At 47.3% G+C, this 14024-nt stretch overlaps 1 protein-coding gene across 2 annotated transcripts in view; it reads right to left on the bottom strand.

The window, feature by feature from the left end:
• The window catches only part of Cmtr1 (cap methyltransferase 1), a 55504-nt gene that overhangs the window by 6820 nt on the left and 34660 nt on the right, over positions 1–14024 (bottom strand). Inside the window, exons 14-24 of one of the 2 annotated variants that reach the window (XM_015487671.2) lie at positions 10163–10219; positions 9408–9465; positions 8393–8461; positions 7289–7420; positions 6300–6422; positions 5704–5795; positions 4985–5053; positions 3985–4032; positions 3064–3176; positions 2479–2587; positions 387–1863 (exon numbers count right to left, since the gene is read on the bottom strand). In XM_015487671.2, coding sequence (XP_015343157.1) covers positions 1731–1863; positions 2479–2587; positions 3064–3176; positions 3985–4032; positions 4985–5053; positions 5704–5795; positions 6300–6422; positions 7289–7420; positions 8393–8461; positions 9408–9465; positions 10163–10219 — 1003 coding nt within the window. In that variant the 3' untranslated portion in view covers positions 387–1730. Of the gene's footprint in view, positions 1–386; positions 1864–2478; positions 2588–3063; positions 3177–3984; positions 4033–4962; positions 5054–5703; positions 5796–6299; positions 6423–7288; positions 7421–8392; positions 8462–9407; positions 9466–10162; positions 10220–14024 lie in introns of those variants that run through there. The other variant, XM_048805230.1, reaches the window with a different exon arrangement.

Raw genomic sequence — 14024 nt, 5'->3', positions numbered from 1 at the left:
GCCTCTATTATTTTAGTCACAGACTGATCCTGGATTGTCACAGTGCCACCACAGAGTGAGCTATGTGATTTCTGTAAGAGGGGGAAGGTGCCTTGCTGCCCTCCTTGGGCTGTGGGTTCATTCAGTCCTCTGTCCCTACTTCTATCAGCAGCTGCGAGATTTCCCTGGGTTCCTGGGCTCCCTTCTCTAGCAGCAGTCCTGCGCGCCCTGTGGGGCCCAGGAGCTTGGACAGGCTCAGAATAAACAAACCTTCTTTTCTCCTCTCTTCTTTGAGTAGAGCTTCCTCTCCCTTCACCTCTGGCCCAGGCTGCCTCATCCAAGCCAGTCCCAGAGCACAAAGCACTGAGGACAAATAGCAACAGCCCCAGCACAGAGCCACACAGGCATTAAAAATATGTTTATCTTTAATGATCCAAGATTCTGCAAGACACACTGATATACCCAGAATTGGGTGGAAATACAGCATCTCAGTGGTGCTGCCGCCAGCCTGGGGGGGGGGGGGTAGGCTGGATGCTGGCTGAAGGACCCCCATGGTGGAGTCAATTCCAACCTGCCGGGAGCCTCAGTGCCCTATCTCCATGGAAACCAGCCTGGCACTGGGATGGGGCCCTAGGGAGCCTGCATGAACATCTCTGAGAGGTATTTCCCATTAAAAAACAACCACAGATGCCCTCCCCCACCCAAAGCTGCTGCCCAGCTTCCCCTCCTCCCTCTGCCAAGATAGAGGAAATGGAGTGACCACAGAGAGACAGACAAAAGCAGACTGTACCTCCAGATGGAGAGGAAAAACAAAGGAAAGGGTGGCTACCTCCAGCTCAGAACTCTGCCAAGACCCTAGGGTGGCTAGGGCACAGGCAGTATGCGACTGCCAGAGGGCTGGTGCTGTACTGACCCTAGAGGTACCTGTTACTGGTGGGGCCACTGCTACTGGGGGAGAGGCAAAGGCAGGTTTTCAAGGCTACTTCCAGCCCTCTGAGCTGCCCAACATTTGGATCAAAACGAGTGGCCCAGGAAGCCTCTCTAACCCCAGGAGGCAGTCACACCAGTCCCAAAGACAGCACAGCCTGCATCTCAATATGGTGTCAGTGATGTCGGACCCACTCTCTTCCTTCCCGGCCTGCCGGGACTATCAGAGGTCTAGGCTGGGAAGAATGCCAGGATGGGTGTGGGGAAGAGATGAAAAAGTCTTCCAACTTGGCATCAAAACAGAGCAAGTTCAAAGAAACAAAACTTTGATTTGTACAACAGCTGCTCCTGGCCAGCTCGTGACAGTGGGCGTCACCCACCCAGGATTGGCCCAATAAAAGTTGGGCAAAGCAGGGGCCTGGCCACCCTCAGAGGCAGTGCATGGAACTCAGAAAAATGAGTCTACAGGACTCTGGAGAGAACGGCAGAACCCAAAGCCTGCTACTCTCTAACACGTCCTCCACCAGCCCCACGTGCCCTGGGCACTGACCACAAACCTGCCTCAGGAGCAGCTTCCTTCAGGCTGAGTCCTGGTAGGGGAAACAATTCCCAGGCAGATGGCGTCCCAGAAGGAACATGTGTCCTCTGAAGGCCCTGACTGAGCTCCTCAGAGAGAGGCGGCTATTTGCTCCCAAGGCCAGGCTTAGCTCCCCCCAGTCCCCTTTCAAGAGGCAGAAGGAACCAGTGCTGGGAGCCCCAAGTGCAGAGTGCCCCGTTGTGGGGAATGACAGGGCATTCAGCAGGGGTGGAACACCCCAAGGCCCTCAGGCACTGTGCATCTGGATGAAGGAAAGGACGTCCTCCTTGGACAGCTTGTCTGGGTCCTGGGGCTTCTGGGAGTCATGCACACGGATGCCATCCCCCCACTCCCAGAAGAGTCGGCCATAGTAGCAGATGCTGCAAGGAGGAGAGGGGAGAGGTTAGAGGGCTATACCTGGGTGGCCCAGGACCAAGAGCCCACCAGCCCACCCCTGGCAACAGTGACATTGACCCTCTCAGTTGAAGGTCTTCTCTCTGGTAACCTAAAGGTACCCAGTAGGCACCAGCTCCTTCTGTGCTGCCCAGAACCAACTCTTCCAACAGACAGCTGCTGCTTACCGCATCCAACTGAACTGTAACTACTGATATTCCTGGATTGTCTGTCTGTGCTTCTCTAATGGAACAGTGTTAGTGAGGAGACAGAAACAAGTGTTAGTGGCTAGTTTTAGGCAACAGGGCTGCTGTCAAAACCTATGACCAGCAATCTGGCAGATGGATGCTGGGTCCTAATAAGGGACAGCTAGGACCTTGGACCTCACCATCATGGCAGGTCCAGGTACTGCTGCTCACTGAGCTCACCGCCCGGCTCGGCCACACTTGGGTGTTCCCAGGGAAAGAACCTGGCCCAGGCTCACAGGAGCCCTTGTGTGGCAGTGATCAGTCTCAGGCCTCAGGGTGTGCCCTGGGAGGGCTGGCACCTGGCAGGAGGACTTGGAGCTGCTAGGGAAGGCAGCTCAAAAGGGGGTTACTCACTGAAATGGGGCGATGGCATCTGCAGGAAGATCATAGGTGGAGTTCCTGGTTTTCTTGTTGTAGAAGAATTTCCTCTTGAAGTTTTTGCTGCATGCCATAGTCCACGGCTCTACAGGAAAAAGAGGGGAAGGAGCTCAGAAAGGACACAGTACCCACAGGGGTGGGTCTGGCATTGCAGGGGTGTGTCTTCCTTCCCTCTTGTTTGTCCTTCCCACCTCCCTTCCTCCAAGAACAGGCAGGGAACAACTTAAGTATGCCACCTCCACCAGCAGCCTAGAGGGCTCCAGGAGGATTACTGATTATTTCTCAACAAACACACACGTGTCCTGTCAACCCACCATCGCCCTACAGTGCACAAATGCACAGAGCCCAAACTTGCCATGTGTGCATTACAAGCTAGCCCTCTTCCCACGCCCAACCCACCCCCCCAGGCCCACTGAAGAACAGAAAAGGCTGGACACACAGCCCTCTAACATACACTTCAGGGAAGCACCAGCCTGGCTGCCCCCACCCCACTGTCAGCTAGCTCCGGCTCAGGTAGAGTGTGGAAAGGAGGTGGAGTGGAGGCAGGGAGCCATCACCCACCATTCACAGTCCTGACGATGTACAGGCCTGTGGGCACAAAGTGCCTGTCGTCTCGCCCTGTGTAGCTGAGCTTTGGAGTGCCACTGGATCCCTTGATGATCTTCATTTCTAACCTGATTCCAAATAAGTGTACAAACAGATGTGAGTGTGTGAGACAGAAAGCCATACCGTTAGTCTCTGGCTAACATCAGTCATTCATTGCATTCTATGCTGCTTCCACCTAAAAAGAAACTGAGGCACGGCGCCTTAAAAGAACTGCTCCAAGCACACAGTGATATTGGTAGTGCTAGGTTTAGATCTCAAGCAACAGAAACACGGGAGTGACAAATGACCCTGCCAGGCCACCACTACTGAGGGGTGGGTACCTCCATGGTGACAGCAATAAGACTGAGATCTGAGACTGTGGGTGCCGGAGTCTTCAGCCCTCCACCCATGTCATCATTGTGGCCACTAGAGAGTTAACAGTAACCGCCTCCCAGAGAGCACTGAGAGCCAGCCTCACTCCCATACTGAGAATCAGATCTGCAAGCGCCATGCACCCCACACACCATGAAGAATATGAGGAAGCGTTTATGCCCCCTTGGTCCCCTCCAGGCTCAGTCTCTCTCAGCACTAGGAGCTGGGATTTATAGTGTTCCCAGCAGCTTGCTGCTCTGCCCCTCGAAGGAACAATCGTAACTATTACAGCATCAATGAGCCCATATTTCTGCCTGACACATGTCTGCCCTGCTCCCCTCCTGACAGGGTGCTGAGTCAGCTGGGGGGGCGGGGTTATAGGCTGCAGCAGAGCCACACAGAGGCCCTGAGGAGGGGGTGGGAGCATCACTACCTCTGCACCCTACCCACAACCTGTCTCTACAAAAAAAAAAGGAATCCTCAACTTGACTTAAATCCCAAACTGCACTGGGTTGAGTCACTCACCTGAGGAAAATCTTCTCCATCTCCTCCAGCCTGTATACCTCCTTCACTCTGCAGGTAGAGGGGTGGGGAGAGGATGAGGCTTCCTGGGGACATACTCATCCAGAAAGCAGCAGGCTGTGCCTGCCCTAGCCTTCTGCCTTGGCCCTCCCTGCAACCACTCAGTTCACCATGAATGAGGATACCCCGCCCGGGGCACCCTAGGATTCAAAGCTGCCAAGCAACTCCTCAGGTCTGCCCCAGGCAACTGGGGGTGCAGCTATGGCACTGGAGGATGGGAGGGGCAAAGTTCTCTTCCAGCATTCCAGAGGCCAGGAATCACATGCCTTCGAACTGCTACTGTGTAAGGTACCCAGAGACCCAGCCACCAGACTTCAAGCAAACCCTTCGAAGCACAGATATCTACAAAAGGCATTCTTAAAACTGGACTTAAATAACTAAATTCACATTCATATGAATAAAACTGGTTTTGGTATAGATACCTCAGGCTCTAGTGACATGGAGCCCCGTGGAGCAGGGCTCAGCAGTGCCCTACAGGTAGTAACCTCAGACCTGGGGAAGTCTTTCTTTATCTTCTCCCTGATTATTCTTTACCTCCTCTGCCCCTGACAGCTAACTCTGGCCTGCTTCCTCAAGCCATCCTCTTCATATTCAAAATTCCCATTGTCTTAGTATCCATTTCTTACCTGAAAGAATATTCATGACCCTCCAGCGTTAGCGCTTCCAGAAGCAAGTGTGTCTTAAGTGAGATACCTTAACCCCTAGAATGAATCTACCTGTGGAGGTTGGCTCACTGCCAGGCAGGACAAGGAACACTCTGGGCTGACAGCCACCTACCCAGCACTCCCCAACAAATCACTCATCAAGGTAAGTTTTATCTCTAGCACCAACTTGGCCTGGCCCTCTCCACTGAGCCCTCCTGTCCCTCAATGGATGGAGAAGCAGGCAGTGACCAGAAGAAGCAACCGAGAAGGATTAGACAGGACAGGGAGCACTTGCTTACCTGATGGGGTTCATGTCAGGCCGACTGGGCTTGGAAACTGCCTTCACAAATTTCTCAGCAAGCTGGATTCTACAATCCAAACAGTCACTCAGAGACAAGTCAGACCACCCCTGCCAACACCCCTGCCCCTGGGTGACGTCACAGCACCAATCTATACAAACTGCCAATAGGAAGCATCAGTGTACCCCAGAAGCCCACCCTGCCCTTTCCACTGCCGTCCTCACTCCTACCCTCCCCGCCTGGATTCTGACCTCTAATTTCACTACATCCTGGCCGGCTTTCCTCAAGTGAGCCTTCAGCTGTGTTCAGTCATCTCCACTAGAACTTCAAGTGTCATCTTTATTGTATGTCTACCCTGTCACCCCACACCAAGGACACAAGCCTAAACAGGACCACCCAAGCACTAGACGTGTTTTTCAGAGGGGACCCTCCCTCTTCTCATAAGGTCACCCTCTTGCTCAACCTTAACACAAACATCATCCTAATCTGAGCAGCTGTGGCAAGAGTGTACTAGTATTAATGACAACCAAGGTCCAGACTCTGAAGTGCCAAGACCAATTTCTTACCCTGCCCTTGGGACAGCCAGTGAGCGGGAGAGGGAAATTCTCAGGACGTCCATAAGCAGAGGCCAGGGTGAGGGGCCAAGCCTCAGGAGGCTGCTGCCCAGAGAGCTTCCCAGGCCCACCCTCACCCTCCCTACCCTGGGGCCCAGGTCAGACCGCTGATTGAAGTGCTGTTCCCGAACATCACTGCCGTTCAGCACAAGGACATCAAGGATGTGGATGGCACTAATCTTCCGCTGGGCCTTCCCCTAGAAGGACAAGTACACTGCCCACTCTGCCCACTGTGACATGGTTGGGCCTTCCACCTATGCTGGGGGAGGGAGGACTCTAAACACAGTCCAGGGCCAGCTTCTCATCCTTTGCCCACTGTTCCCATTAATGGTTCTGAATGTCATCCCTATGGTGGTGCTACTCAAAGCTCCCAGGAAATGACAGGTCTCTTCCTTCCCAAGGGATTTCTGGTCAAGAGCTAAATTAGCTGTTAAAAACAAAACACCCAGAAGGCTCATCAGGGCCCTGGGCACACAATGATGATCCAGGTCTCTCTGACATGCGGGGACTATTCCTACCTGAACCTCTCATGGTCTAGGGCAACTGCTCCCAGAGAAGGAATAATTACCAAACCTTTCCCCAGCCTTGGTCCCTGTCAATCACCACACAAGGTAACTGAATTAAACCAAGGCAAAGAGCCAGGCTCTGGTGTTCTAGTCCCCAAGCCACTGGGCCAACACATGAGCAGAATCATATCTGACCTCTCCTTTGAGCTCATGCACAATTTCAACAGAAAGCAGAGTATCCCGGGGTAGCTCTGTCTTCAGGTCCAGCTTGACCCAGCGGTCTGATTGGCGGCCATCCCACGTGTAGATCTGGGACTTCTATAGGTAGAGAGCAAGGGTAGGTGTGGAGATGAGGAATGAGAGATTTAGTTCTCAAAAGGGCTTTTACTTGCCAGCTACAAGCCGATGGGGTGGGAAAATGTCAGAAAATGTCTAGTAGAGATGAAGTTTATTATTATATTTGTTCTCCGGTGCCTCCACAGAAGACAGGTGGAGATAGGACTTAGTCCTGCTGGTTGGGAATGGGTGGGCTCAGGGCACCTTCAAATGACCTTAGTCCATGATTAGTGACTCTCAAGAAAAATACAGCTGGATGCATGTTGATGCAGGGGTCCGGGGAGAGGAAAAGGAGAGAAAGTAAAATGTGAGAGAACACAAAAGAATGAGTGGATCATATGAAATATAATTCCACAAATTACATGGAAGACAGAACTGAAAGAAAAAGCACAGACTTCAGCCAGTTAAGTCAGGTGCAAAACTCACTAAGGCTTTCCTTCCCCTCATACCGCCTCAGAGGGCCCAGGGAAGGAAAGGGATATCTTTGCAAAATAGGAAATGGCATGGAATGGGGTGCTACTGCAAAGGACCAGCTACATGGGCTCAAACCTGCAGCCCATGCTGCCAGCATGGAAAACCCTGATCCCAAGAGAAACAGCACTGTGCCCTTTAGCAAGGCAGAGCCGAAGAAACAAATAAAAAACTGACAAAAATCAATGAACCACACTTGGTGAACTCAGAAGAAGAAAGGAAATAAAGTTTTAAGAAATACTTTTTCTAGGACCAAAGCCACACCTCCTTGGTGCCAAGAGAACATGCACCAAGTGTAGCTGGCAGCTGTCCACACTCCCACAGACAGAGGGCATTGCTGCCACCCCAAGCTGGTAGGAAGCCAACTGCAGACTTACCCCCAGGCCGAGGAGGAATTTCTGCTGGCTGCCAGACACCATGCAGCGGTAGTCAAGCACAGGGCGGATTTTCTCCAGGGTTTTGGAGGTAAGCAGCGTGGGCTTGTAGCTGAAGATGTCGATCTCAGTGCCCTGTAGCCGTAGACCAAGAAAACAGTGCTGGGCTGGAGAAGGCACGGACAGTACTGGTGCCCATACGGGCTAGAGCAAGCTAGGAGAGGCAAGGGACAGGAAGCACTTGCTCTCAGAAAAATGCTCCCCTGCTCCTTCTTCTCTACCTAACCATGCACTAAATGGGATCTATTTCCATCTGCCTGGAGTGTTCCTTTAGGACCTATTAGAAGACGCTGGGAAAGGAAAGAACACCAAGTCCCCAAGTACAGATCGATTTACCAGAGCTATAAGGAAATGTCACCAGAATATAAAAGCCATCCCTTCAATAACACAAAGCAAGGATTCTCCACAGTTGGTTTGAGAGCAGTGAAGTCATCCCTCTACCCCATTCAGAAAAATGTACACATAATTCTTCTGGGGCCATCTTGAACTCACTCTCCCGTTTGTGACCCCCATAAAACCAGCACAATGGCCCACAATCTGGGCCAGATTTAAATGAGGTCTGCAGGAAAAGCCAGAGGTTGGGTGGTAGGAAAAACCAGAGAGAAGAACACTGAAAATCAGCTCACCAGAACCAGGTTAGGTAAGCCGGAGTGAGGCCAGCCCTGTGGGCTTCTCTGGCAGCTACCTTGGCTTTCTGCCCAGCTCTCCTGCCTAAGGTCATCCCACCTAGGGGATGTCTCCTCTATAGGCAAAGGCCACAGGACCTTGGACTTGCCAGGACATGACAGGCAGCATCACCTTTTGGGCGGCAGGAATGCCAGGTACAAGCACATCTCAAGACTGGAAATTTGCTGTCCTGCTATGTTCCTGGGGAACTCCACACCCTACACCAAAGGCTCTGCACCATCAGGTTCAGTCCAGTCCCTCAGGCCCAGAAGTGGTGCTTGCATAGGCCTTCTGGAGGCCAGGGAGGAGGCCTTGGTGACACCTTCCACACCTAGAGTAAGGCCTCCAGCTTTTTATTTCTATCACAGAAACCAGATTTACCTGGATTAGCTCGAAGAACTTAGATTTCGGGTCTGAGGAAGATGGAGCAACTCTAGCCTGGTCAGGGATCTGAAGTGAGAAAGCAAAAGGCTTTGATTTTTCAAGTTGTTATGTTGACCAAGGCCGTGTGTGACTGCACAGGCCAGCGGCAGGTACAGAGCAGTTGGGGGGGAAGGAAACCTGGTGTAAGGAAAGAGTGGGCAAGAGGCAAAGCGGAGAATCACTGCTCTCCTTCAGACCTGTAGTGGCACAACCCGAAAGCCACTTCCTCTTCTCTGGGGCTCTGTTGGTCAGTGTTGCTACACAGGACTACCGGCACAAAATGAAAGCTGTCTACCCACTGTGCCATCCTTTATTTTTCTTTTCTTTTGGGGGGGGTGAGGTGGGGAGGGGTACCAGGGATTGAACCCAGGGGTATTTAACCACTGAACCATATGCCCAGCCTGTGTGTGTGTGTGTGTGTGTGTGTGTATACACACACACACATTTTTTTTTTTGTACCGGGGATTGAACCCAGCAGGGCTTACTCAACTGGGGCACATTCCCAGCCCCTTTCTGTTATTTAGAGACAGGGTCTCACTGAGTTGCTTAGTGCCTCGTTGTTGCTGAGGTTGGCTTTGAACTCACAATCGTCCTGCTGGGATTACAGGCATGCACCATGGCGCCAGTCTTATTTTTCCATTTTTTGAGACAGGGTCTGACTAAGTTGCTTAGAGCCTCACTAAATTGCTGTGTCTGGTTTTGAACTCACGATCCTCCTGCCTCAAACTCCTGAGCCGCAGGGATTGCAGGCATGTACCACCACAACCAGCACCCCATTCCTCTGTCCCAGCTGTAGGGACAAATTAAAGTTAAAGGGCCTAGTAAACAACTTCCAGCAGTGCCAAGATGGCCAGCCATGGAATGCTAAGGGTAGAAGACACTTTCCAGTTAAGGGAGGCCCTAAAGGTGACGTTCCCATTGTCCTCTACAGTGTCCCCGCCCCAAGTGACAATGGGCTGGGGGAGAAGCTTACCCCCCAGAGTCGGAGGCAATCTTTTCGGATCTCTGCCTGTCGAGGCTCACTCAGGGTCCTAGGGAAACAAAGCCAGCAAGTGATTCAAACCTTGGCACAGCAGTGCAGCCCTTGTGCACCTCTAAACTGCCAGGAGGGAGGTGTACACGAGTGAGGACACTCCATTAGTCCAGGGTGCGCTCACCTCACTCTCCTCCTGAAGACAGGAGCTCAGGTTCCCAGAACGGGACCACTTCCCCTTCCTACCACCAGGGAAGGAAGGAGACTGTCCTCATGACCACCTGGATGCCAGGGTTCCCCACACACCCTTCTTCCAAACACCTATCAGCACATTCTGGTTCCCCTCCTGACACAGGCCACATGAATGCTATCCTGGCAAATGTCACTATGCTGACATCCCACAAAGTTGAATTAACCCACATTTACTTCCACCAGAGGTTTTCCCTGCCCAGCCCTCGCTCTCCTTGTGGTCTCACTCTCTGCACTTATACCCAAACACTGTGTGTTCTGTGCCGTGCCCTCCACAGCCTCTGGGGCAGTGTGGTTAACTTCCTTATACTAATACACATTGAGTCTGGGAGAACAAAATTCACACCTTATGCTTCTCTGGCATCCTTTAGAGACCAGGGCAGAATATGAGATACAAATATGTTTTTAAATGATTATTAAAATTAAATAAACAAACAGCATGGGGGAGGAGCAAAGCAAAATCTTCCCTTGAAATAGGTAAATTCTAAAAAGTGTGCAACACTCACGTGTCTTGAACGAAGGCATGGATTTTGGCCAGAGCTTTGATCTGCAGACTACAGTGACTAGGAGAGGGGAAAAAAATTGATGTCAGAAGGATCACCAGAAGACAGCCAAGTGACATATGCACAGAGAAGTTGAGCCAAAGCAGTGGCCATCTGTTTTTGTAAAGGGATCAGAGAGTTGAGAGAACCACCCCCCACACTAGGTGCAGTCACATGGGCCCACTGAAGCTGAGAGCAGAGCAGAACTAGTCAAATCCTCCAGACACTTAGGTCCCAAGTCCTGCTAAAAGGAAGGTCCTCATGCTACCCTTGAAGAATTTGAAAGTAGTGGTGAACTTATTCTAAATAAAGCAACAACAAAGCCCAGACCCAGTTAAATTACAGACCACACTGACAATCCATCTACACGGACAGTGACCCTTTTTACTTTAGTCTCCACTGTTCCTAACACACAATACCTGGTATTTACTTGTACTAGAGACTGAACTCAGGAGCACTTTACCACGGAGCTGCATCCAGTTTTTTTTTTTTTTCATTTTTTATTTTCAGACAGGGTCTCACTAAGTTGCTGAGGATCTCACTAACTTGCGGAGGCTGGCCTCGAACTCAAGATCTTCCTTCCTCAACCTCCGAAGTCACTGGGATTATAGGCATGCATCACCATACCCAGCCAATATCTGGTATTTAATAAATAATCATCAGGTAAATGATGAAGCAAGAAGTGTGACCCACTGATAAGAGGGAAAACAGTTCAACAGAACAAGACCCAGGGGTGGCCTGAATGTTGGAACTGTCAGGAAGGATCTTTAACTAATAAACATACTAAAAGATCTAGTGGAAGGGTAGACGACATTAATAGAGAGGATGGAGAATTTTAGCAAAGATACAGAAACTATATATTGGAAAGGCAAATAAATTTTTAAAAAATTTTTTAGTCGTTGATGGACACAATACCATTATTTTATTTATTCATTTTTATGTGGTGCTGCAAATCGAAGCCAGTGCCTCACATATGCTAGGCAAGCATTCTAACACTGAGCCACAACCCCAGCCCAAAGGCAAATAAATTTTTGAAAAATGAAAAAAAGAACAATTATTTTGATGGTTATCAGAAGACTAAACCTAATTAATCAGTGAACTTGAGGACAGATAGGTCAACAGAAACCAAACTGAAACCCAAAGAAAAAAGTTGGAAGAAAAAAAAACAAAACAGGCCATCTGAGGTCTAAGGGCAATAACACTCTGATTAACATAAATATAACTGGAATCCCAGAAGCAGAGGAAAAAGAAGGATAAAAAAAATACTGACAAGATAATGACCAAGAAATTTCCATATGAAATGAAATCAATCCACAGATCCAAGGTCACTCAATTCCAAATAAATACAAAGAAAATCACAGAAGGATGTAGCAGGGCCAACCTGCTAAAAAAGGGAAACTCTTGAAAGCAGCCACAGGAAAACAGACACATGACATGCAGAGAATAATGGCTGACTTCTCATCAGAAACACAGAGGACAAAAAATGGAATAATATGTTTAAAGTGCTGAAAGAAAAAAAAAATGATCAACTTCAAATTCCATATCCAATGCAAATATCCTTCAAAATGAAAGGGAAAAAATACATTTTTAAATAGACAAAAGCTGAAAGAATTAGTCTATAGCAGGCTTGAACTACAAAAATAGGCTCAAAGATAATTATTTGAAATGTAAATCTGGTTCTCCAAGAAGGCATGAAGAATACCAGAGAGGCTAAATATGTCAGTAAATACCAAGAACATTAAAAGAAATAATATGTGTATGTGCATATATCTTTAAAGCACAAATTATTTAAAGTAAAACTAATGATATAAAATTGAGTTTATATAAAAACAAGAACACAAAGGTGGCAGGACAGTAATTGCATATATACTATTATAAAGTTCTTACACTGCAGCAGAATATTTTTGGAAGGGAGGCTATGATAAATTAAAAATGCATATTATAATCTCTAGAGCAACAACTAACACATAACACAAAAAGGCATATAAAAAAATCAAAGAAATAAAAAGGAGTACTAAAAATACTAAATTATTCTCCCCAAAAAGGAAAGAAGAACAGAGGAACAAGAGCAAATAGGGTAAAAAGAAACCAAACAACCAAGATGGGGGATTTAAACTCAAACATATCAATAATTACACTCAATGTAAAAGTTTAACTATTCCAATTAAAAGGCAGAGATTTTTATACAGGTCAGACTGGACAAAAAGGTAAGACCCACACATATGCTTTTCCCAAGAAATACATTTAATCATGAAAACAAAGACAGAAAACAGAAGGACAGAAAAACACCATGCAAGCACTAAGCTATAAAGGCTTATGAAGCTACATTAATAGCAAAGATGACTCAAAGAGTATTACTAAGGATAAATACTTTATAATGACAAAAATTCAACTAATCAAGAGGACAAGACAATCTTCACCATGCATGTGCCTAATAACAAAGCTCCTAAACAACTGAAGTAAACACTGACAAAACTTCAGGGAGTAGCCAGGGGTAGGGGCACAAGCCTATAAAACAAGCTACTCAGCAGGTGGAGGCAAGTGGATCACAAGTTCCAAGCCAGCCTCAGCAATTTAATGAGACCTTGTCTCAAAATAAAAAATAAAAAGGGCTAGGGATGTAGCTCAATTGTAAAGCACCCCTGAGTTCCACAGACACTGAAGGATAAAGTGACATTATAAATAACTATGCCAATAAATTCAACACCTTGAATGAAGTGAACAATAAATTTAAAAACAAATTTATTGGAAAAACAACCCTTAAAAAAACCCAAAGAATCTGAAAAAACATGTATCTATTAAGAATGAGTTTTGAAATTTCCCATAAAGCAAACTCAAATAGCTCCACAGGTTAATCTTATCAATAGATTTTTTTAAAAAAAAAGAAATAACCAATGTTACATAAATTATTCCAGAAAATACAAAAAGAGGAATCATTTCTAAAGTCATGTTAAGAAACTAACATAGAGGGGGGAAGTGCTGGGGAGTGACATAGGCCAAATTATATTGTCATACTGTGCGCATGTACGAATATGTAACAACAAATCCCATCATTATTTACAACTATACTGCACCAATAAAAAAATGTGGGGGGAGGAAAAAAGACTTAACAAAACCCTGACACTAAAAACAAGCAAGGACTTAAAAGAATACAGAATTAGGGATTTTTCTCTCATGAATAAAATATTAATATATCAAATATAGAAATATATAAAAGTAGTAATACATCACGATCAACTAGAGTTTATCCCAAAATGTAAGACTTTTTTAACCATTTTGAAGTCACTCAATGTAATTAAATGTATTACCAGAACAAATAAGAAATATCCTGTAATAATTTCTTCAAATAAAGAACAAGTATTTGGCAAAATTAAACATTCACCCATGGTGAAAAACTCTCAGCAAACTAGAAATAGAAGAAAAATTTGTCAACCTAATGACGACCTTTTTTTTTTTTTCTTTTTTTCCTCCTTACTTTTTTCTTTGTGTTTCAGTTTGGGTTTCTGTTGACCTGTCTGTCCTCAAGTTCACTGATTAATTAGGTTCAGTCTGTTGATAACCATCAGAATCTATACAAACATACAGCTAACATCATACAGAACGATGTTAAACACTTTCTGGACCAAAGCAAGGAAAAATGTGCTCTTACCACTTCCATTCTTTATCACACTGGAGGAACTAGTTAGTGAGATAAGACAAGAAAAAAAATAAAAAGCATACAAATTGGAAAGGAGAAAAAACTATCTTTTTTTTTTTTTTAGTACTAGGGATTGAACTCAGGGGCACTCTCAACCACTGAGCCACATCTGCCGCAGTCCGGCTGCAG

The sequence above is a fragment of the Marmota marmota genome, unplaced genomic scaffold (assembly GCF_001458135.2).
Source record: "Marmota marmota marmota unplaced genomic scaffold, marMar, whole genome shotgun sequence".
NCBI lineage: Eukaryota > Metazoa > Chordata > Mammalia > Rodentia > Sciuridae > Marmota > Marmota marmota.
The sequence above is the reverse complement of the archived record's forward strand: the minus strand, read 5'-3'. Positions and strand labels throughout refer to the sequence as shown.